At 30.6% G+C, this 23,915-nt stretch overlaps 2 protein-coding genes across 2 annotated transcripts; both read left to right on the top strand.

The window, feature by feature from the left end:
- LOC147815946 (uncharacterized) lies at positions 1-1,247 on the top strand. Its single transcript, XM_087157844.1, has one exon. It carries the CDS (start codon positions 161-163, stop codon positions 929-931), a length of 771 nt encoding a protein of 256 aa, XP_087013970.1. The 5' UTR covers positions 1-160; the 3' UTR covers positions 932-1,247.
- A 10,928-nt stretch (positions 1,248-12,175) lies between these two features.
- LOC147815945 (fatty acid-binding protein-like) lies at positions 12,176-22,450 on the top strand. The gene is made up of 4 exons (XM_087157843.1): positions 12,176-12,440; positions 17,712-17,881; positions 18,675-18,773; positions 22,149-22,450. The coding sequence occupies exons 1-4, from the start codon at positions 12,371-12,373 to the stop codon at positions 22,197-22,199; spliced, it is 390 nt and encodes a 129-aa protein (XP_087013969.1). The 5' UTR covers positions 12,176-12,370; the 3' UTR covers positions 22,200-22,450.
- Positions 22,451-23,915: the final 1,465 nt, after the last annotated feature.

Genomic DNA, 23,915 nt, shown 5'->3' with positions numbered 1-23,915 from the left:
TGGCAACAAGTAAGTGACTTTAAAAACAGACAGGGACATCAAAATGTAAACAAACAAAATGCTTTTGAAATTATGATGGAATTGTCTAAGTACTAGCATGTTTTCAAATTCTTAAAACGTCGCAATAATAAAGATGTCTGGAATCAATCTAACCTAAATAATGTTTAGAGCTATAGGAAATGGAAAAAATTACCGACATTCTACACGTTTGTTGCTTATAAAACAGAATTCCGATATATCTTTGTTCAGACACAAGTCGCATTATGCCTCTTTAGGATTAGAATCGAATGCATCTTCCCAAGATATTAAGTCAGCATATTATAAATTGTCCTTAAAATATCATCCCGATAAGAACAAAGGAAGTGCTGAATCGGTGGAAAAATTTAGAGAAATTTCAGAAGCTTACGAGGTCTTGGGCAATCAAAGCAAGAAGAAAATTTACGACGAAAGTTTAAGCAATCGGTACTCAGAATCGGAATGGAGACGTCAACATTATTCACCTAGATCCTATCAGTATAGTGAACCGCGGTCGAAGCCTAGAACTGGAAGAAGCAAGTACTACAATTACGATGAGCATTACAAGCAACATTACGAAGAATATGAAAAACAACGTCAAGCTGAATTTGAATATTTTAAACGTCGATGGGAAGCTGATTTCAGACGGCGCTACCCATTTAGCGAGAAACCTGATTGGACAGAATATGAACAAAAACAACAAAACATTTATAATGAATGGCAAGACTGGAAAAAATCATTTTCAAGAAAATATTTACTTTATTTTTTGTCCTTGTGGGGTATATTTTTTTTATTCTCACTTCCTGAACTGGAGGTACCACCCCCATATGTTGACAAACCTAAAGTACCACCCAAGCCAATTTATTATAAAGTTAGAAAAGAGGAAGACAGTGATGAAGAACCTAGCGAAAAATGAATTTTTTTACAAAAAATGGCTAATCTAATTAATAATCTAATTAATATTCAAAACATGTTAATAGATAGATTTTAAAAATTTTGGGGGGATATTTCCATATAATGATCTGTGCTGCCATTACTATCGCCAAGGTGCTAGAAGAATTCTAAACTTGCAATTTTTTGAAAAATACATGTAGAAGTTTGCCCGAAAATTGCCAGTGCTTGGCCATTATTCTGCTACCAATCAACATATGGAAATCCTCCTAATTATTTTATTAATGTAATGGTTATACCATAATTGTAGAGTGTAATTAAAAATGCATTTCTGTGATTAATTCTATAAACTTATTTTCCTTTTTTCCACTCTTTTAATTCATGTATTAAATAATCTCATAATTTACATTAAGCATGTCTTAGGATTAAGGGGAACAGATTTGGTAGAGTGTTTATAGGTTTTCTGTCAGTGTTGCTTTATTCAATATCAAACAACACAGAGTAAGGTATTTTGTGTTGGTAACAGTAAATTTTGACGTCAACTATGTAGTGACAAATGAGAAACTTAAAAATAAAATCACAGAAAGAGACCACCTCATAAGGTTTATAGTCAAACCATCACCTTTTTTTTTTTTTTTTTTTTTTAGATATTTGCCAGTAAAAAAACATTTTGGAACTTCAGGGATGAGAGTTGACACCTCATAAGGTTTATAGTCAAACCATTACCTTTTTTTTTTTTTTTTTAGATATTTGCCGGTAAAAAACATTTTGGCACTTCAGGGATGAGAGTTGATGCAAATACTGATACCCTCACAATAAGGAATTATTTTTGCATTGGTACCTGTCTCCTCCTACTAAAATTAACAAAAACTTTTTGTACTTTTAAAAAAATTTTAAGAAATGTGTGTTAAATATTCTTCATTTGTTTTGATACTCTGTGGTAAATACTTTTCCAGTTAGTCTCATTCTGTGGTGTTTTATTTGTTTTTAGCATGCAACTGCTTGGTTGACGCAAAAAAGTTTTTGGCAAGGTGCCGCTATGGAAATCTTTCCCATGTTGAACAAAGATTTACCAAGTATCTAAATAGTTATTTTGATTAAAGAGGGAAAATAGATACGTAATATTTCATATGTTATCACAGAAAAAATATGATATTTTGTGCTGCTTAAAATATCAACATACAAAATTAATTTTAATAAATTTTGGAGGAAAAAAGAAGGCTTAAGCAGGATATTTCTATTTTTTATTTGTTCAGGTCAACTAAATTCGCCAGAAAACTGTGCCGTTTTGCAAACTTTTTCCTTGTTTAAAAGACATTATATGTCAATTTGTGTATTTATTAGTTTGAATTCCTTTAGTTTATGAGTGGGACCTTAAATTTATTTTGACAAATTATTACTATTTCGATATATTTTGATTTCTATTATTTTTAACACATATACTTGTTTATTCAAAAATTGGGAAAATCATATCAATTTTTTTCTTTGCTTTTTATTTTCAAAACTTTTTAACAATGCATGAACTTTACTATCCGAAAATATCCTTAAAATATTATTGAACTTAAAAAAAACTAAAATATTTAAGGAAATTTTGGAAAAAAAACTTTGTTTTGAGGAAATGTTAGGCTCGGAGAATTTTCTGCACTCCTGCTTATATGCCCATGAATATTTCCATTATATCATGATTAGAATATATACCCTGATGAAAAACTAATTATAATATACAAAAAATTAAAAAGTTTGTTTAAATGAGTTAATAATTTTTTAAATTAATCAATTCAGGGGCTAAATTAAGTTACTATCAATATTTTACAAAGTTATTGAAATAAATTTCTTAATTGCATGTTATTTTATTATGTTAGAATAGTTTCAGAACATACTCGTATATATTCTAGTCCATGCAGCTCATCATCAATCGAAATAATAGTTTGGATATTCAGTTTTATTCATGCAAAACCGAAAAAAGAACTTGTAGAACAAAGGACTTCAAAACTATTTTTTTATAGAATAGTATTGAATGAGCCGTCAAATTCTGATTCTGAACTCATTTTTAAAATTTGTCTGAAGATTAGAAGCTTCATTTTTTCTTCAGACTTGGTAGATTGGTCCTTCCATGATCCTTACACTCGTTCCATGTGTTTGATTGACATATTTGAGCCTTTAAACACAAAATGTTGGCACTAATTCCACAAGGAATACCTTGAAAAACAGTTGATTCAATGCAAAACACCACACTCAACTCACACAGTGACTGGACTGTAATTTGGACTTGTACAAAAAAGTGGGGTAGATCTCCTATTTATGACCAAAACACTCTAGGTGCCAACCATAAAAAATTTTTATTTCAGCATTTGCAAGCTTTATAAATAGCATTAGAGCTCCCCATGATGCTAATTTTTAATCACTTGAAATTTACCAACATGTAATGTTAATAAAACTGGGTAATCCTTATTGTGACCAATTTTGTTTAATCACGGTCTGTGCACCAAGTTTTGGAAGATTGTACTTTTAAAACATTTACAGGGTATCCGCGCTCCTGGAAAGTCATGAATTTAGGTATTCGACAAAATTTGTCATGATTTTAACTAATTTTTTTTTTATAAAAGTGTCATGGATTCAAGTTGACGAAAAATCTAATTTTCAAAATGGATTTTACTTCTCCCCCCAATTGTCTGAATGTGTAACAAAATCCCCACTCACAGTCATGTTTTATTAAAATATAAAATGTTTTTATCATGTTCTTTAAAAATTATGGTGTTCTTTTTAAAAATGAAAGAAAATGGATCATTTCGAGAGTGAATTATCTTTTAAACATCTGTGATTTCAGAATTTTTATTATTATTTTTATTTTATCAATTTAAAATTTTAGCTGAAGCAAGCCAGCCATTGATGAAATTTTTTATTCCGAAATGAGAACAGAAAAGTCAGGAGTATTTCTTTCCTTTCCTATGAACAAGAAAAGTATCTTTAAAATGTAATTCTGCAGAAAAAAAGAAAAATTGCTTTTGTATTTTTTTCAGCTATTTTATTGCTTCAACTCTTTCTTTACTCTGTTTTCTAAATTTAAAATCTATAAATATGAAGATGCAGAGTATAACAGTTTTGGTTATACCTGTCATTTCTGCGAATGTTATTACTATGCTTTTTTGTTGGAGAAGATAGTAACTTCGTTAAGTCATGAAAAATTCTTGGAATTAGTCATGAATTTGAAAATCTAAAATGTAGCAGATACCCTGCATTTACAATCACTTTAAAAAACATATTCTATGTCGTCAGTACTAAGTAACTTAATGCAATGACTAATTCATTGCCAACCATGCAGAAATCACAGGACACATTTGTTACATAACGCGTGGTGGCATTTAATTTAATTACACAACTGTAGGGTGATTTATAAAATAATGCCTTCCAAAATGGGCCGTTTCACGTTTTTGAAAAATATCTGATTGGTTCATGGTGGTGTTGTGTACATTCGCAACACTCCAATATGCTGTCCCGGTTCCATGTCTTGACCCTTCCCTCTCCTCCTCTGCACAGTTGAATAGAAATGTATTACGAAATTTCCCCCTACCGTAACATTTTTCGCATTTAATTGTCAAAAACATTTTCTAAGGCGCTTTCTTTAAAAAAAAACTGTTTAATGGATCTAGTTCATTTTATCGATGAGTCATTTCGTCGACAGGGTCCTTTTCTCGACTGGGTGATTTTGCGTGCAATTAGTTGACAGTGTCATGCGTAATTTTGAAACTAATTTTAGGTATTTACTGTAAGTATTTTTATTATTAATTAGAAAAATACTATTATATAATTTTTATACTAAAGCGAAATTCTTTATTGCTGTCTACTGCTCTAATTGCAATAAAAGAAGCATTTTGGTTCTTTTAAAAAATTCATAACAGTCAGTTATTGCTACGCTTGTCCATGGGCTTTCGAAGATCTTGATGTTTTTACGTAGGTAGATAGGTACTTTATTTACGTCGCACAAGAGCTGCACAATGGGCTATTGGAGACGATCTGGGAAGCATCCCTGAGGATGATCCGAAAAGATGCCGTTGCAATTTTGATCCTCTGCAGAGGGGATGGCTCCCCTACTTTGGTAACCCGGCAACGTGCGCGTGAAGTCGTGCACTTTACGGTAGAACAATTTAACGAGGACCCTTGGTGGCCCCTACGCAGGCTGACCAAAGTGGTCACCAACCATCTTAATGATCGCAGCCAGTGATGCCTGACTTCGGTGTTTTTTCGGAAACTGCGTCCTTACGATTGCTCTTCTACTGCAAGGCCTAAATACATTTTTATTCCTGTATTATAATGGCTAGCGATTTTCGAATTGGTCATTTTTTATTCACTTTTGACGCGCTGTATTTGTACCGATTTCGTTCAATCAAAGTTATTTTTCAATCTTTTTTTCTTTCCCTTACTTGCTACTAGTTATTTCCGCGTTTCTTTTTTTATTTTATTTCTTTAATAAATCTCTATATTTATAATACAATGAGCCGACCAGTCTGTGTAGGGGGCAGGGAACTGTCCTTGCATCAGAAAGGTTCTGGGTTCGAATCCCGGGCAAGGCATGGATGTTTCTTTCTCTCTATCTGTGTTCTATGTCCTTTCTCCTTTGTGTGTGAATGTGACCCGCCCTATAAACGGGTTGTGGTAGTGTGACGTGGGCGACGCTGTTCCACCGCCGTGGCTTCGCCACAGGTGCCCACTGGGTAACGAAAAGAGAATTAGCAGTTCTGGCACTTTCTGTGGCCAATGGACAGTAGCTCCAAGTGCCCGCCATTAAAAAAAAATAATAATAATAATACAATGAAATGCGTAAAATTCGACGTGGGTTTCTTAAACCGTTAACTGTTTCTGAACTTTGTTTCTAATTTTTTGTAGCTTAACGAACTTTAAAAACCGTTTTAAGATTAAACATTTATGAAATCTGTAATAATTCACTAAATATACTGAACTGAAACCCTACTGATTGTTGAATCTTATTTAGAGCTATGATGCGATAGTTTTATTACAATTCATTTTAGACCCCATACAATTTTTTTTAATTGAAATATAATTAGCATTTATGTTGCTCAATAAAATATTTGTCCATTTTTTACTTTCATTTAAAAACATTTGAGTTAATTTCTTTTCAAATAAACTTTTGTATTACGTGATATGATGAAAAAAGCCATCACTTTTCCCTCGTCTTCATTCATTTTTTTGCCAAAACTGTTTTTTAATATTAAGGAGCTATTTTATTTTTGAAAAGATTCAGTTTGGTATTTTTGTGTTTTAAATTTTCTTTAACATTTAAAAGAATTTAATTTTAGGCAAATTTTCGCGATCGCAATGCTCGAATATTCCATCAGGGGAGAAGACAGGTTCCATGTCCTGATCCTAACCTCCTCTTCTCAATTGTATAGGAATGTACTACGATATTTTCCCTTTTCTTAATGGATGGATGGTCTAATGTAAACAATAGCAAGTGTCCTTAAACCGGAAGAAATTTAGAAAATTTCCGGTGTATCCCTCCGCTTATGCTATGACTACGAGGCGATGTGTGAACAAGCCTAATATTCTATGCAGTTTTGTTATTGTAATTTGGGTTCAAATCTAAACATAATTGTACGATACATAGAGCTTTCAGAAATGTATTGATTCTCAGAGGTCGTAAGGCCAAAAAAAATTTTGGAAAGTTTATATCTCATTGTGAATAATTCTTAAGGTTTGCCATGTTTTGTATTTTATCCCTTATTTGGCTGCATTTGAATAAAATGTCGCCAAAAATATCTTTTTAAGTTAGCCTAATTAGAAAATATTCTAATGATTATAATATTAAGATGATAATGCTGAAGTTTATAGGCTGAAAGAAAGAACTCGGTACATGTGAAATACTGCAAAAGATATGATGCAATAATATGATGGCGCGTTTTTTTCAATCTGCGGACATAAAAATATATCGGAAGCAGTAACCCGGAAGTCTTAAAAGAGCAATTTTACCACTAGCGCCACCGCCCTTAGCTTTACACGATCACCCATCACTGTCAAAAATATGTTCTAAAATTTTCATGACGCTTTCTTTTAGAACTATCTTTAATGTAGTTTTCAGTTCCATATAGTTTCCTAACTTAAAAGGTTTTAATCTATATGAAAATCAAGACAGAAACTAACGTACTTTCACCTTCTGTGACTCTCCACACACTTATGGTGAAAGCACGCAGTGTTGCCATAGAGAGTTCTGCTCTACGCCACCTGTAGCCCATTTCGATCGCCAATATTACTAAGTTGACTGATAATGATGATGTTGACTAAGTTGACTGATGATAAGAAACCAAATAATTTAATTTTATTCAAATATTTTACTTAGTTGACTGATAAAAAGAATTGGATCTGAAACACTGATATTTATATTAAAATTTATCATAATTACGTCAACATGTCTAGGTACCTGGGCATGCGGCCCTTTGTTCAAGGGCTGTGCACAACCACATGAATTACAATAAAAATATTTTTTTATTTTATGCGATACATTTTTTTCAGGGACGTAGGTTTCAAGCACCCCCATTGTACAAGGCAATGTTTTTTTTATATACTATAGATAATTTTTCCTTAATTTTAGAACAATGTTTTAAATATTTTATTTACTGAAAAAAAATGGAGAATTCCCATGACATTTCAAATTGAGGCTATTATTAATCTTCAGTATTTTCGTGGTTTTCCTTTGCGTATAACGCAAAATTTGATAATTTCAATTTAATCTTGGTTAAAACAATTTATTTTTATAACTTTAATAGATAATGTTTTACACCGATACTTAATTTGCGAGTTACTTTGATTTTTGGGTTGAGTTAAAAATTACAAAAAATATGAAGAGCATCTCGTTATTGTCACAAAGATGATTGGCTGTCTGTCAAAGACGCTAAAAAATGATTCATTATATTTAAAAAAATGCATTGCGATTTCTAAGCATTTAGCTAGAATTCTGTAAACGTCAAGCAATCAGAAAGATATTTTCGTGACTTCCTTGTAACGCAAAATATGATTGTTTTCTTAAAACGAAAAACATTCGTAAAGACATCAATGCTTAAATATTTACATAAATTATAAGTTATTTTATCTTTCTTTCTTGTTAAAACAAAACAAAATGAATAACATTTGATTGATTGCAATTCATATATATATATATATATATATATATATATATATATATATATATATATATATATATATATATATATTTCAAATGATTATTTGTGCAAAGGCATTTATAAAGATCGGAAATTGATAGATACTCTATACCCAGGGGTTTCCAACTTACATGAGGGCGGGGGCCACAATTAAAAACACAAATCAAATGGCGGGCCGCAACTTTATCAAAATTTTATATAGGACTCTTTTATGTTTGAAGGAATATTAAATATTACTGTCAGATTTTTGCCAAGTTGTGCAAAACAAAAGAATTGAATTACAAATTAAAGTAAGTAGATTTTTAAAAATATTTAATTGCATGTTAAAAAAATCGGGCTACAATAACTTTAATGTGCACCCATGTATTAAACAATTAAAGTGCAACAGATATCCAATTGTTAAGATTTAAAACTTTAAAAAGGTTGGTATTAAAACTTACATAGTAACACACAAAATGTTCAATGACAAAATTGAGGTTTGTTTGCTGCAACCAGCAGAGAATAGATATTTACATTTAAAATTTTCAAATGAGTGTGTAAATATTTTCGTCCAAAATGAGTGGTTTCAAAAAGTTAAGTCGGAGAATTTCTTCGAGAAAATTTCTGATACACACATGCTAAATTATACTCTCAAAATACAAAAAAATGAAATAAAAAAGAGCAACATGCACGATTATTTTTGTATTTGAATAAATATTTTCTTGGATGCAAAACCTGAGAAATAATTTTTTTTTTTTTTTACACCGTTGGTATGATAAATTTCACAGAAACGAAGAAATTAGGGTTTTATTAACGAGAAAAGTATTTTAAACCCATATAGATTTTTTGCTAAAATTGTCCGCATAAAAATTACAACTAATATTTTTAGTTCGCGGGCCACAAAAAAAGGCTTCGCGGGGCCAGGTGGAAACCTCTGCTCTATGCAGTCAAATTCATAATAAATGTTAGGAATAATTATTTTGATGAAAAAGATTTTTATTTTTAATTCTCATACGAAAATTTAAAAAATTTACGGTTGCATTGCTTATTTTTTTTTTTTTTTTTAATGTGTCATATAAAGCACTTTTAATTATAACGATTTTAAAACAATAATAATAAAATTCAAAAGGTTTTAGTTTTGAATTCGTTCTGTTAAATCATATATTTAAATGTTAAAAAAAATGATAAAATAAGCATTTATACTTCAGTTATAATAGAACCAGACACTTCAAACTAGTAACTATGGTTGAATAAGCAAATATTCTTCTTTCGGTTTTAATTAACCCAAGTTCTGAAAACCGAAACTTGAGTATATAATTGCCCGTAATTTGAATGATCTCTGGTTTTAAAACTTCAATAAACTACGAGTTAAGCAATATACTGGTTTTCAGAAATTTAAAAAAAAAAATTATTTAAATTAAATTGCTTTTTAATAATCAACACTGATTACGCGCAATGCTTAGACACGGCGGGGATGTCAGAAAATAATATAATTAAGGATGCGAGTGCTACTTTTTGTGCGTAAAACCGGTGTGTCATTAGCGTGTTGCTTTTCAAAATCTCCGGGGGAAAGTGAAGTGTCCTTATCGCCCATATTAGTTCCTGATTTTTTAACACATGATTGTTGTCACATGATTTTCTGGCTGAAATTTTTGCAAACGATTTGTAACCAACTTCTTAATGACTGTTCATTAGTAGAGCATTTCTGATATCGATTTAAAAACATTTCTTAAAAGTAAACAAATAAATAAAACACAGTTCTTCTCAAAAAATTTGCAGATAAAAATAGCTCAAATCACATTAAAAATTTTACCTGTCATTTGAAATAATTTAATGCTGAATCACTAACATTTGAAATAATTTAATGCTGAATCACTGACATTTGAAATAATTTAATGCTGAAACAGTGGCGTAGCGAGGGGTGGGCAAGGGGGGGCATCATGCCCCGGGCGCTATTCACAAAGGGGCGCCAAATGGTCCGCAAAACAAAATATTGCTGAATAATTTTTTTTTATTATAATTGATTTCTGGAAAATATATTTTAACTTAGTGCCAGTGTAATATAATAAATGTCAATTCATAAATATTATTCATAATAATTAATATTTAATTCATATTAAATATTATATTAAATTCATATTCATATTAAATATATTTCAATATTTAATTCACGTCCTTGCCATCGAGCTCTGCTTAGAATAAAAATGAAATGTTAATAAATATTAAATGTTATATATAAGTTTAATGTCAGCATAAATTATATTGCATATTTCACTATGTTACTACCTTTCAAGTTCAAGGCATTCTTGGTAAGTAATAAATCAAATAAGATTGCTTACTACATCTACTCGACGATTCTATTATTAAGTGAATAGAGTATGAAAAAATTTGTTAACAGAAAAATTTGTTGTTCTGTTCTCATATTTGTCACTACAGATTCAAAATGAATTCATTCATCTTCTGGCATCTACAGTTCAAAATAAACTAATAAACGATATCAAAAGAAATAAATATTATGGACTTTTGTTTGATTCAACTACTGATATCTCTCATCGAGAACAAATGTCCCAAGTCGCTAGGTATGTAGATGCTGATTTTATCAATAAAAAAGTTTCCATCAAAGAATCTTTTTTGAGTTTTATTGAAATACATGCTAAAGATGCAGCCTCGATCGAAAATACAATTTTAGAGAAATTAAATTACGATGAAATTTCATTAACAAACTGCAGATCACAATGTTACGATAATGCTGCCGTGATGGCAGGTCACACATCTGAAACGCGATGGAGCGCCAGAATACAAGCGGTTATCGTTATCATCTATGAGCTAGAGAATATAAAAGAACTAATAGAAAAATTAGCAGAGCACACTACCACTACAAGTGACAACAGAAGTGAAGCTACAATTCTGTTGCAAAATATACTAACCTTTAGTTTTATAACTTTAGTTCATTTCTGGTATGAAATCTTAAGAAGGATTGATCGTGTGCAGCTCAGATTACAAGATCCTAGAATGAATTTTAAAGAAGTGTTCCATGATCTTGAATCATTAGCGACTGAACTAGCCGAAATTTGAGACAAGCTCTGTAAAGAGGCAATAGAAAAAGCAGAGTCTCTTTGTGAAAAATAAGATATGGATACAACAATACGTGCCTGGAGAATTGGCTATGGTGGTCTTTCCGCAGAAAGTGAAATTTCTCGCGTTATGAAAAGCACTCTTGATTGTCTCCAACAAGAAATGTGTACACCATTAAGTGACCTTAATTTCAAATTGGATTTCTACTGGACGTTGAAAATTTATTAAACAAGGATAATGTTGATAACGACCTTGAAAAAAATTTGTAAAAATCTGGGTGAATTTTATAATACAGATTTCAATGTAATCGAACTTATTATCAAAATATGTGACAGCAAAATGTTACTCCGCAGTAGAAAAGAAATTAAACCTAAAACTCCATTAGAATTTCTTACTTTTATAATCAATCTCGAATGGAGAATATGTTTCTCCAAATCTGAGAGCGGCATTTCAAATACTCCTGACTATCTCAGTATCAATTGCTAGCTGCGAACGTTCATTCAGCAAATTAAAATTAATTTTGACAGATCGCCTAAGTGACCTAGCATTTTTAAGTATGGAAAGAGTAAAAGTTTAAATGATCAATTTTGATGATATTATTGATACATTTGCTTCATCAAAAGCATGGAAAATTTAGACATAGTAATTAGTTTTATTAATGTATTATAATCATATGATCATTAAATATATGTATCTCCTTAGAGATAATAAATGTTTATTCTTTTATTGTTTTAAAACTGCGTGTTTTCAAAATATTTCTTTATAAATATGTAAAATAAATAATAGGTATCTTTTGAACTAATTCTAGATGATCATATACATTTCAAAATCTAGTCTTGTTCTCTCAACTACATTTTTTGTCTCAAATTTAAAACCTAGCTAGAGTATATGACTTTATTTATTTTACTTTATTTATTTATTAATTTGAGAGTATATTTAACATATAAGATTATGTGGTTTTCGAATGGGGGGGCGCTAAAGGGATATTGTGCCCCGGGCGCGAGTTAAGCTCGCTACGCCACTGTGCTGAAATGTGTTTACTTAGATACCTGTATTGCTTTTGGTTGAAATGTCAAAAACCGGTTGCTTAAGTCATATCTTTCTAATACAAGTCCTGCTTATGGTTTGGATCTCTAAAGATTAAAGCTTATTACGTGAAAAATTTTTTGCCACCATCTCATTGCTAGGCTAAGTTTTTATTTGAAGCTTTTCGTCAAACGATAATTTTAATTTCTAAAATGCTTGATATCCAAGGAAGATACAAGTTGTACTCCAGTGAAAATTTTGGAGAATTTTTGACGGAAATTGGTAATTTTTATTTCTAAATTTTTTTATAAATTTTTAATTTCGTTTGTCATTTATAAGTTTTTATACTTTTTTATTTCATTCCTTTAGCTTCAAATATTTATACTTTTTTTTTTAAATGATAAGTAATTCTGAAATAAATGAAAATTAATTTTTAAAAAGTATTTTTAGTTATTGTAAAACATAAATTTCAATATAATATATATACTTTCCGAAACTATTTATTGGAAGCTCTATGTTCACGTGAAATATTTCGATAAGCCAAACATGCTATCCATTTTCTTATTATTTTTCTTTAATATTCAATAACTTTAATTTTTGAGTTACACCCAAGAACTATTCAATAATTATTATAAATATTATTTGAATATAGGTTAATTAATACATTAACCTATATTCAAATAATATTTATAATAATTATTGCATAATAAAACATAATAAAAAAATAAATTATAATAAATTATATACATAATAAAAAAATGACATAAATTAGGGGTTATTCATTCTATCCTGAGAGTTCATTTTTGGAGGCTGAAAGAGCTTTTTGATGATCACAAGGTCTTAAGCTGTTATTGTAATTGAATAAGAACTCAAAAATAAAATAATATAACTCCAAATACGGGACATTTTTTTTTAATCTTAAATTAACAGAACAATTTCATAAATGTTTCTAAAAAAATTCATTGAAGTCTCTTTATTTAAACAAAAAATTATTGAAGTTATACTTCTTATGCGACGTCCAACAAGGTCGCGTTAAACGTTTAACGCTACATTTTTATTGGCCGGGAAATCACGTGGTAGGATCCAGTTTTCCCTCATTCATTTCAATATTGTTTTGGTTCTCACTAGCATAAAAATAATAAAAGTATTGTTTTTCTATAAATATTTTAGTTTGATTAGATACACATGTAATTTAAAAGGGTAGTATTTTTTATTTTCAAACTTAGTGGATAACAATTCGCGATCGCAACGCTCGAGTACGCCGTCTAGCGGGAGCCTGTAAATATCGGACATTAATTTATCACGTTTTCATTTAGTTCCATCAAAGTCATTGACTGAATCAGACGCCATTTTTTAGCAGCAAATAAGAAACAAAATTTCCCTAAGGAAAAGGCCGAAGAACTTGAAAAAAATCTCCAGAATATTAGTAAATCTTCCATGAACAGAACACGCCAAACATTTGAAGAAAAATTCCTCAATAATTTTTAATTTCTATTATCAACAAACTTGCAACTGATGACTTCCGATTTCGGATACTGTTACAGATGTGTGTAGTAAGGTAAAATGCATTTCTTCTGTCTTCAATTCATTACGAATTAAAGTGAAGTCAACATTGCTTTCGTCATTCCAGTGAATAAATATGAATTCAGAACATACAGAATTGTAATAGTTATAGCATATTCTTCTTCGTTATAGAATAGTATATATTTCTGTATCCATATAATTCGGAAAACAACAATAAAAAATTATCCAAGTTACTTGAAATAGTGCCATTTGTGCTGATTCTTAATTAATTTAAATCGTTTTCTTGGTAAGTTTTTTTTAATTTTGAAAGAATAAGTTCAACTAGAATTCAGCTATTCTGTTTTTAGCTACATATTCAAATTCATATCAATTATAAAATTTTGCTGTGTAGTATGTTATCTAAAAGTAATGAAGGTATAAACTATGTATCTATTATTTGAGAATAAAGTTTTCAAACAAGGAACTTATCATTTTGGAATTCTCCGGGAATCATAAATCAGGTAAGTGCAATGATTTTTACAATAAAAAATTTGCTTGTAAATATTTTTTTTTTCATTTGATGATGGTTCTCTACGGAATGGTTTTTTACGTCTGATTAAGAACTATAAGAATAATAAAAAAAGAAACAATATGAAAGTTTTTATTTCAATGTTAAGAATTCTTAAAATCGTTTTTTTTATCCTAAGAATTCTTTATTTTCCGTTTTTTAGTTTATAATTTTTTGATAAAAATTGTTCTCAAAATACTTTTGAAAAATTAAATGGTATAACATTATGTGTTTATGTATACTTCTTGTATATTCCAATGTTTGAAATAATATGATTCAGAAAAGATTTGGCGGTTTTTAAGTGCCGCCAATCTAAACTTAAAATTTTTGCGACAATTCATAAAATAAAACACTTTATTTAAAATCAAAATAGTTAATCGGATTTCGGTGGAAAATGAGCCGATATAGAGTTTAGCATAGATTCAAAACAATCACATCGCCATATGAACTCTGATGAATAAGATTCCAAATGAAATAACATTTCCAAAACGTACGTTTACCAAGATAAAGTTTTATGTTGTGGGAATTGGTACATTTTCGTTTTTTCGGTAAAATATTTCCCTCCTGAAAAAATAAAATTGCATCTTGTTTTGTTTTTGGCAAATCCCAAAGACGAATATTCGTAGCACTAAAAATGGCGACAAAAAAGAATTGTTTTTTTTTTGTTTTTGTTTCGTCAGCATTCTTTATTTTACGTTTTTTAGTTTCTAAATAATGATTTTTATTGAAACTTGAAATTTTTTGATAAAAATTGTTGTCAAAAAACTTTGTTTACAAAATTAAATTTCATAAAATTATGAGGCTTATGTATACTTTTTGTTCATTTTAATTTTTGAACTAATATGATTCTTAAAACTATAGAATGTAAAGTTTAAATGGGCCTTTCATGTTATATCATTAAATTTAGTAATACTATTTCTCGGGCATTAGGTTTTAACTCTTATAAGAATATACATATTTTTTTCTGTTAATGTACAAATATTTTTCCGATGTGTTTTGGATGTTCCTTCTCTAATGAAAAGAGATACCATTTTGTTTTCGGTTGTACAAGAAAGAAGATCAAGCATTTTTCTTTTTTAAATTTAATAAGCCACATTAAAGAAGGAACGTTGCAATGCTACACGCTACATTAACGACGTCTCCAGAGTAACTGAATGACGGTTCATATAGAAATCGCAGGTAAGCGTCTCATACAAGAACGCCCCCTATAGTTCGTTGCGATCGCGAATTGTAAAAAATGAGTGAAAACAATCTCACGGACAATGCGACGGATTTAAGGTTATGTCAAGGTACGTCTCTTGTGAATATCAATTGATTGTTAGGATTTCTCTTTTCTAATTGTCATTTATATTTCACCAAATGCAGCCATGAGGGATATTAAATTATTTATTGCGAAATCTTTATTGCCACTATGCACTGCAGGTTCGCAAGTTCTGGCAGACGCTGCTGGTGAAGAAATTGATTATTGTGAGCTGCCTGTGATCCTTGCAGGAGATTTTAATGTGAATATCTCGTTACCTGAAGCTGAAACATTATTAACCTTCTTTAAAGACAAATTTGGATTGGAAATGATAAATGGTAGAAATGATCCAACAACCAAAGGGGTAACTACCATTGATGCAGTTTTTGCAAGAAATATTGAAAAAATAGAACTCAAACATTTCGTATCTTACTTTAGTTATCATAATCCCATTGTAAATGTTATAGATTTGAATATTTCTCCACTCGAAAATGAAAATTAAAAGATGCGATCAATTGTGAATTGTAAGTATTGTTAATAAAGTTTGTCTTAAAGAAACAATATGATTTCACTAAAAATCAATTTCTACCCCCTTTCTATTTTCATTTCCACATTACGAAGTTTCACTTGTTACGCGCGGAGGGACTCCACGCACTATATTTTTTTTATAATCAACAAATATTATAAGAAATGTTCTGCTAATCTATATACATAATAATAAACGCGGCTGTGTGTCTGTCTGTAATCCCAATATATCGCCCCAGAAGCCTCGCCCAGGCACGAAACTCGGCACATAATTGTGTTTTGACATAATGAAGAAGTATTTTTTTTCTTTTTCAAAAATTTGGATTAGTTTTTTAATTATCAGACATTTTGTAAGAAAATCTATGCTTTTTCGTCTTCAAAGAGCCATATTCAAAAAACTATTAAAAAATGCATATACTTTTCTCCACTCTTATAAATGTATGCTGATGCGAACCTTACAATTGAAATATTAATTTTCGACAACTTAAACCAATGATATACGAAGGAATTAATAATTTAATTGCAAATTTCGCATTAGTTTACATTTATCAAAGTGGAGAAAAGTTTAACTTTTGTATTAAAAATGTGGCAACATATTCGATACGTAAATAGAACGCTTCACTTTGATATATTTGTCGCTGTTCATAATTGTTATAATAAGTTTTTCTTCTTCTTTCCTCGCTCTATTTTTTTTTTTTTCTTAAGCGAAGACTATAATTTTTGTAGCGATATAGAAATAGAAATTGATACCATGAAAAATTATATAGAAATAGAAATTGATACCATAAAAAATTAATTCGTTTTCGCGTTCTTTTCACGTATTTAGCATTTTAGTTTTTTTTTCTTCTTAAGCGTTGTAGCTATATAATATATAAAATAGGAATTTAATTGTTTTTGAAGGAACGATCACACTTACCTTGGATCTCTCTGGTTTTTCTATTTTTTATTTCAACAGTTTTTATTGAATGCAATTAGTTATTTTCAGAAAGTTTCAGTTTGCAGGTAAGCACTTAGATTTTAATATTGAAGTTTCATGATTTGCTTTAATAGTAATTGTTGTTCTAAAGTATTCGTTGACTTCGTAAAAACCCGATTACTGACATGGCAGAACCGCCTTCCAAGAAACTTTGTATTTTGTCAAAGAAAAAGATATTAAGAAATTCTCAAAGAAGAAGAAGGGTCCAAGAAACGTCTGTGGAACGTCAAAGAAGGATGGAACATGATCGAATTTCGAAAGCAACTTTTGTATGCCAATACACTTTCTGAGGCCTTTTTCTTTAAAAAAAAAAAAACAAGTCTCCACCGGATAGTTATATTATAGGTTAGGTTACCATAGCAAAGTTACATCTTCAAACATCCTCAAGAGCTATAACACATCTGCAGGAGAACTGGATATGAAGACAAAATTGCAGGACAGGAACACTTTAATTGTCCACTAATCTTCAGATTTCCTGCTATGTTTTAAAAAACTTTATTTGCGAAAACCTTTAGCGTGGCGGACAGCTGGCCGCCTTAGGCGACTAGTTCTAAATAAAAAAAATGTTCATTACAAAAAAAAAGGTATATGAGATAAGTTTATTCTAATAGTTCAAGTTAATACCGTTAGAAGCCATAATTGTGCTCAAATTTGATACAGCATTTAAATGGTATAAGTTGAACCATATTATGATACTTCTTAAACTTGATATTATGATAATCACTAATTATTTATCCGCAGGCTTTGACCCTGAGGCTCGCAAATTGGCTGAATCAGCACACCCAATTGTGGAGATCAAGGTAGAGGGGGATGAGTACTCCATCAAGATCCTTTTCAACAAAAACTCTGAAGTTAAATTCAAGCTTGGCCAAGAGTTCGAAGAGAAGAGAATTGATGGTGCCACAGTCAAAGTTAGAATAAGTTTTACAACCATTCCCCCCCTTTTTTCAGTGATGATTTGAAAACACTTTGAATTACAAACAATTAAGCAAGAGTTTTAGTAATCAAAAATGTAGATGAATGCAACGGTTAGGTTTGAATTTTATCCCAATAATATCGGGAACTCTTAGTCCGTAAAATCAAATATTTTCCATTCAAACACCATTTTAGGGGTAATTATACACTAAATTTAACCAATTGATTTATCCTTTGCTGTCTCCATCAGATGATCCTGCTCATTCCCTTAATATGTTAAACAGTATCTCCTTAATGCGTCAAATCAGTCCTGACTTGACGAATGAACAAACTAATTTGTCAAATACAACAGAATGCGTTTGAAAGCAAAACATCAGTATGTACGTTATCGAACATTTTTAATCAGGGGATAAAACCTTCTCGAAGTTTATTCTTTCTTAATCAAGTCTTGATACCTCATATTTAAAAAATGCCCCTTGGAATTAACCTAAAATTAACCGCTTGTCCTAAAGAAAAGGCAGAAGGAGAAAGAGAGCACCCCACAAACTCCGAGATTATACTTACTAAAGATACCAGTCTACAAAAATGAGATCATGTCTCGGGCCGCTGGAGTCAGAGAGGCTTATATTCGTAAAGGGATAATCAGTATATGTGATCACAGTTCAGAAGGGGTTAATTGGCACAAAAAGTGCTGATGTGAACATGAGGAGATAAGATTTTTCAAAATTATTTGAAATAATTGTTAACTTAATTCTTCCCTTGCCTCACTAAAGAATGTTTTTCTTACAGATGGTGGTTACACGCGATGGAAACAAACTTATTCAAATTCAACGTGGGGATAAGGAAGTAAAAAAAGTCTTCGAATTTTCTGGAGATACCATGACAGTTGTAAGTTTTGTCTTTCATCACATTTTTAGACACTTATCAGTCATAGACACTGTTTTTTTTTTTTTTTTTTTTTTTTTTTTTTTTTTTTTTTTTTAGAGTTGTTCTCTGGTCGCCATAGCTGATAAGTACAAATTTTAATATCACAACGTATTGTCAAAAAATATAGGCGTTTAACAATATGTCATGAAATTTTTTCATATTCAGCTAATTTTTGTTGTTTTGCATTAGTCTATATTTTCATTACCAAAAAATAAAAATAATTTTCACTATATCACTAACTACTACGATATTATAATCATACTAGTGTTCTGCGCCCCCTGCTCGCTAACGCTCGTCATCCCCCGAAAATTGCTGCGCAATCTTATATGGTTTGCTTCGCAAACCAAGCTCCCTACGCTCGCTACTAACTTAGATACATTGCAAATACACAAATTCTAAGAATTAAAAACAATCATTCGAATCCATATGAAAACTTTTTTTTAAAAAAAATTTCATCTTTTTAGTAAATACTAAGTCATTAAAATAAATTTGAATTCAAATAAATGACATGTAATTCGTTAAACCTATTAGAAATGAGCTATAGTATGATTCGTGATATAAATCAAAAATCGTCAAATAAATTCGTAATATATAAATTCGTGAAAAAAAGCGCTTTCGACAAAATACTAAAACGAGATCTATCGACAAAGACTACTCACTTCTGCCTATCTTAAAAGTATGAGATTGCCGCAGCTGATGCTCTCTGGTTATTTCAGTTTCCGTTTTTAAAAGCGCTATATGTTGAGCCACCTCAGTAGATTTGACATGTGACATTTTTAGCGGCAATCATGGGTCGATTTTCTAGCGTTGCCATTCGGGGAGTTGTAATGAGGCTTTTTTTTTATCGCCGTGTAAGAGAAATAGTAACGGAAACAAAACAAAGCAAACGTTGCCACCGGCGGAAAAGAAATACAGCCAAAATTTGGGAGCCACGTAAGAGAATTATATATATATTAGATTTGATAGACGCAGCTATCGATACTGATCACAATATTATTGAATTTGATATACCTATATGTATTATCGACAGCCAGCGGCTTGCGTTAGTCTGAACCTGGCATTGCTCTTACGTATTGGCAAGCTTGGCTTCATGGGTCTTATAACCGATAAGTACCCATTTTTACATAATTAGTTTTTTAAGTATTTGACATTTAGAATTAAGTTTGATTAGATCGTCATCTTGTACAGTTTGAGGATTCTAAGTTTTCGCAAATCAATAACGGGGAAAATCGGTTCTCGCAGAGAGTTATTTAATACACAGTACAGATAGGCTGTGCTTGGGAAAAGAGGTTCATGTCTACGGGTAGACGAGCAAAACAATGAAAAGTTTTGTGAAACTAGTAAGGAAGTATTCGTTGGGGAGGGATTATGAAGAAAAAACGGTTCTTGCTCAACCTCTTTTTTTTTTTTTTTCGTCATTGAAAATTTTAAATTTTGGTTTGAAATTTTAAAGGGAATTAAGCAAATACTAGTAATGTTTGGATACATTTAATTTTTCCGATTGCAATCATATGCTTGCTAGTGAAAATTCTCGAACCTTGAAAATGGTTTTTCTCAGAATCAGCTTTCATGGACATGCGCCATTTTCCACCCCCTTGATCTTCGTTTATTAATTAAACACTGAATATAATAGTTATTGTCCTAATTGTAATGTAGGAGGAAGCTACCTCTGAATACACTTGCCAAACGAATTAAAATACAAAAGGATAATTAAGAGGGAAAAATTTGAAAACATATATGAGTACTTTTAAAATTTTTTCATTTCAAATATAAGCAAAATTCGCAGCAAATTCGGCTATTTAGAATTAAGAGAAGAATTTAAAATTAAGTTAAATTAAAATATAAAAAATTTCATGATACGCCAGCTTATCAGTAAGTTAAATGTGTAATATTAAAATCCAAGAGGAAAAGAGGTTTAAAAATCCAGGATATCCAGGGGAGGGGGAAAGACATACGATGTTCACTACTGGAAATTATATTATGATTTCTCATTAATATGAACGTATTTATAATTTAAAAATGTTAAAACAATACAAAACAAAACAATGACGACAGCGATATAAGCGTGCTTCAATTGCAAACAGAAGATTCGCGATCGCAACACTCGAATACGCCATCTGGGGAGAGACCGGTTTCATGCCTTTAGCCCTTCTCCCTTCCCTCTCCTCCTCTTTTCAGTTATACAGGAATGTACTACGATATTTTCTCTTTTCTTAATATTTTTCCTTTTTACTTAATAAAAATATTTTTAAAAATTTCCGTGATACTTTTCTTTAGAACTATGTTTAATGAAGTTTTCAGTTCCATATAGTTTTTCAAGTTAAAAGATTTTAATCTATATGAAAATCAAGAGAGAAACTAACGTACTTCCTTCCTCTATGACTTTCCACACGCTAATGGGGAAAGCATGTGAAGTGTTGCCATAGAAAAAGAGTTCTGCGCTACGCCACCTGCAGCCCATTTCGATCGCCAATAGAGGTTTAGAACTCGTCTGCCTGGTTTAAACTTGGCAAACAAGGTTGCCTTGGTTTATCCTTTTTCCAACATTTAAACATGCCTCAGAGTAGGTTTAACTTAGACAAGGCTGAACTAGATCTTTAGAATTGGGGTTTTCCTGAAACTTCGTTTCTGCAATTGGCAATCGAAATGGGCTGCAGGTGGCGTAGAGCAGAACTCACTACCTATGGCAACACTTCGCATGCTTTCTTCAACGTCATGGAAGAAAGGAATATGTTAGTTTCTATTTTGATTTTCGTATAGATTAAAATCTTTTAAGATGGGAAACTATCTGGAACTGAAAACTACATTAAACATAGTTCTAAAAGAAAGCACCATCGAAATTTTAAAAAATATTTTTATTAATTAAAGACGAAAAATATTAAGCAAATGAAAAATATCGTAGTACATTCCTAAACAACTGAAAAGAGGAATAGAGGGAAGGGAGAAGGGGCTAAGGAATGGAACCGCTCTTCACAATTCAGCCTTTGAGACTTGTCTTGTCATCCAGCATAGTGCTCGAGGCAAAATTTGCTCATTTTAGCTGGATTGTGACGACAAATTCTCCTTTTTCTAAATTCCGCATCAAATCTTTTCCATACATGATTAGTTATAAGTTTCGAATTAAAAATTTTCTTTATTAAGTAAGTATGGATTAAAACTGCTTGTCTTCAGTTTAAACTAAATTTGTTCCAAGCTAAATATGAAATAAAACTGCTGATTTTTAGATAGTAAAATCGGCATAAGACGCTGCTTGTTTTAAGTTAGTAAATTTGGCACGGAACACTGCCTGTTCTAAATTTGTACATAGTCTAAAATTACGTTTATCATTTTTTACAGACATGTGAAGTTGGCAGTGTTGTTTCCACAAGAGTCTTCAAACGACAATAAGTGCATGTCGTTCAGTAGTCATCTCATCGATATCTGGACACATTTTTCATCGGTCAAGTACCACCCAACAGCATACGGTTCCAATATAAAATCAGAAATGTCTTGATTTGCCGATATTTGTGTAACTCTGAACTAATTGTGTCGATTATAAAGATGCTTATACATTTTAAAAATGTCTGTGCACAAACGAAATAACATCTGGATTTTTTTATTTAATTTTTTCATGTCTAATAAAATATTGAAATTATAAATTGTTACGTCATTTCGTTAGAAACCACTGATAAAAAAAAGAGACATGATAATTTATAAAAGTAACTGAAAAGTATTACCTGATTAAAAACTTCATTCGCTGAAATCTTAGAACTTTACCTTCAAATTTACCTGTTTTTGTAAGTGATAGAGCAGAGTAGAAGAAAATTGAAATATTAATCTTAAATGAAAGGGGACGTTTTGTTTTAATCTTTTAATGTACTCAACTATTGAAAAAACTTTAAAGTGAATTTTTTTTTCTGTCTACTTTATCTAAAAACATCATACATCGTGTTATGTATTTTTAAATGAAAATTGAAAGAAAAGAAAAGAAAAACAGACTACCCTGAATAACTCTTAATCTAATGATCGGATCTTCACGTTCTAGGACTCAATTTTAATGTCTTGAGGAGGTTATTTCAAACATGCTAATTAACAACTCAAGTAGCACCTAATATTAGGTAACATCAGAAAAATTTAACGTTATCTTGCACAACTTCTAATATTAGAAAGTTACAAAAGATCGATGTTTTCCCTGTATAGTATAATATTAGATTCTGTGCAAACTAATATTATTTAGCGTTCTCCGTAATATTATTTTGCATTAGTTAGCCTCGGCCCTCTATGGGCTGTCGCGCCACTGAGTTTAGTTTTTAGTTTTGATGCTATATAATATTAGATTTTGTATTTTCTGATATTATCTTGCGTTGCTTTTTATTTTTAGAGTAAGCAAGAGAAAGATTTGGATAGAAAAAAATAATTTGGCGATATAATTTTACTTAATTTTCTGCATTGCTGTGAAGCAGTAAAACATAGAACAATAGTTTTATAATGTCATTCCATACATTATTTACTTAGCAATACTAAATATATATATATATATATATATATATATATATATATATATATATATATATATATATATATATATATATATATATATATATATATATATATATATATATATATATATATATATATATACAGTGAATTCGCGATAACTCGAATCTGATAGGACTGACGAAAAACTTCGACATATCGGAAGTTCGACTTACCGTTAGTTTCGGTTTTAGACTTTCAAAATACTGTGTGATTATTTAATTAATGCTTATTAATTACAAATCTTCTAATTGCTTACAATATTTAAGATCATTTTTCTGACAAGCCATTTACGATAAGACTGTTTGAAGCACTTTATGATTCCCTGGTCCATCGGCTGCAACTTTGCTGTTGTGTTTGGTGGGAGAAACTGCAAGTTTACTACTTTCAAATTAAGTAGATCACTATGTGCTGTGCATTTATCCATAAAGAGTATCACTTGTTTTTTTTTTAGCGAAGAATTTCCAATCCAATTTTCTTACATAGTCTTCAAATAAAACTGATGTCATCCAAAACTTTTTGTTAGACTTGTAATCCAAAGGATACGTTTTTACATTCTTGAAACATCGGAGATTTCGGTTTTTTCCG

This window comes from Parasteatoda tepidariorum, chromosome 2, assembly GCF_982258835.1.
Source record: "Parasteatoda tepidariorum strain Cologne lab strain chromosome 2, Ptep-v5.0, whole genome shotgun sequence".
Classification (NCBI taxonomy): domain Eukaryota; kingdom Metazoa; phylum Arthropoda; class Arachnida; order Araneae; family Theridiidae; genus Parasteatoda; species Parasteatoda tepidariorum.
The sequence above is the reverse complement of the archived record's forward strand: the minus strand, read 5'-3'. Positions and strand labels throughout refer to the sequence as shown.

What these genes read in the sequence shown, in the direction of transcription:
- LOC147815946 (XM_087157844.1), top strand. Translation starts at nt 161, where the DNA reads ATGTTTAGAGCTATAGGAAATGGAAAAAATTACCGACATTCTACACGT.
- LOC147815945 (XM_087157843.1), top strand. Translation starts at nt 12,371, where the DNA reads ATGCTTGATATCCAAGGAAGATACAAGTTGTACTCCAGTGAAAATTTT. An exon ending in TTGATGGTGCCACAGTCAAA is followed by an intron (nt 17,882 to 18,674) that starts GTTAGAATAAGT and finishes TTTTTCTTACAG; the next exon opens with ATGGTGGTTACACGCGATGG. An exon ending in CTGGAGATACCATGACAGTT is followed by an intron (nt 18,774 to 22,148) that starts GTAAGTTTTGTC and finishes CATTTTTTACAG; the next exon opens with ACATGTGAAGTTGGCAGTGT.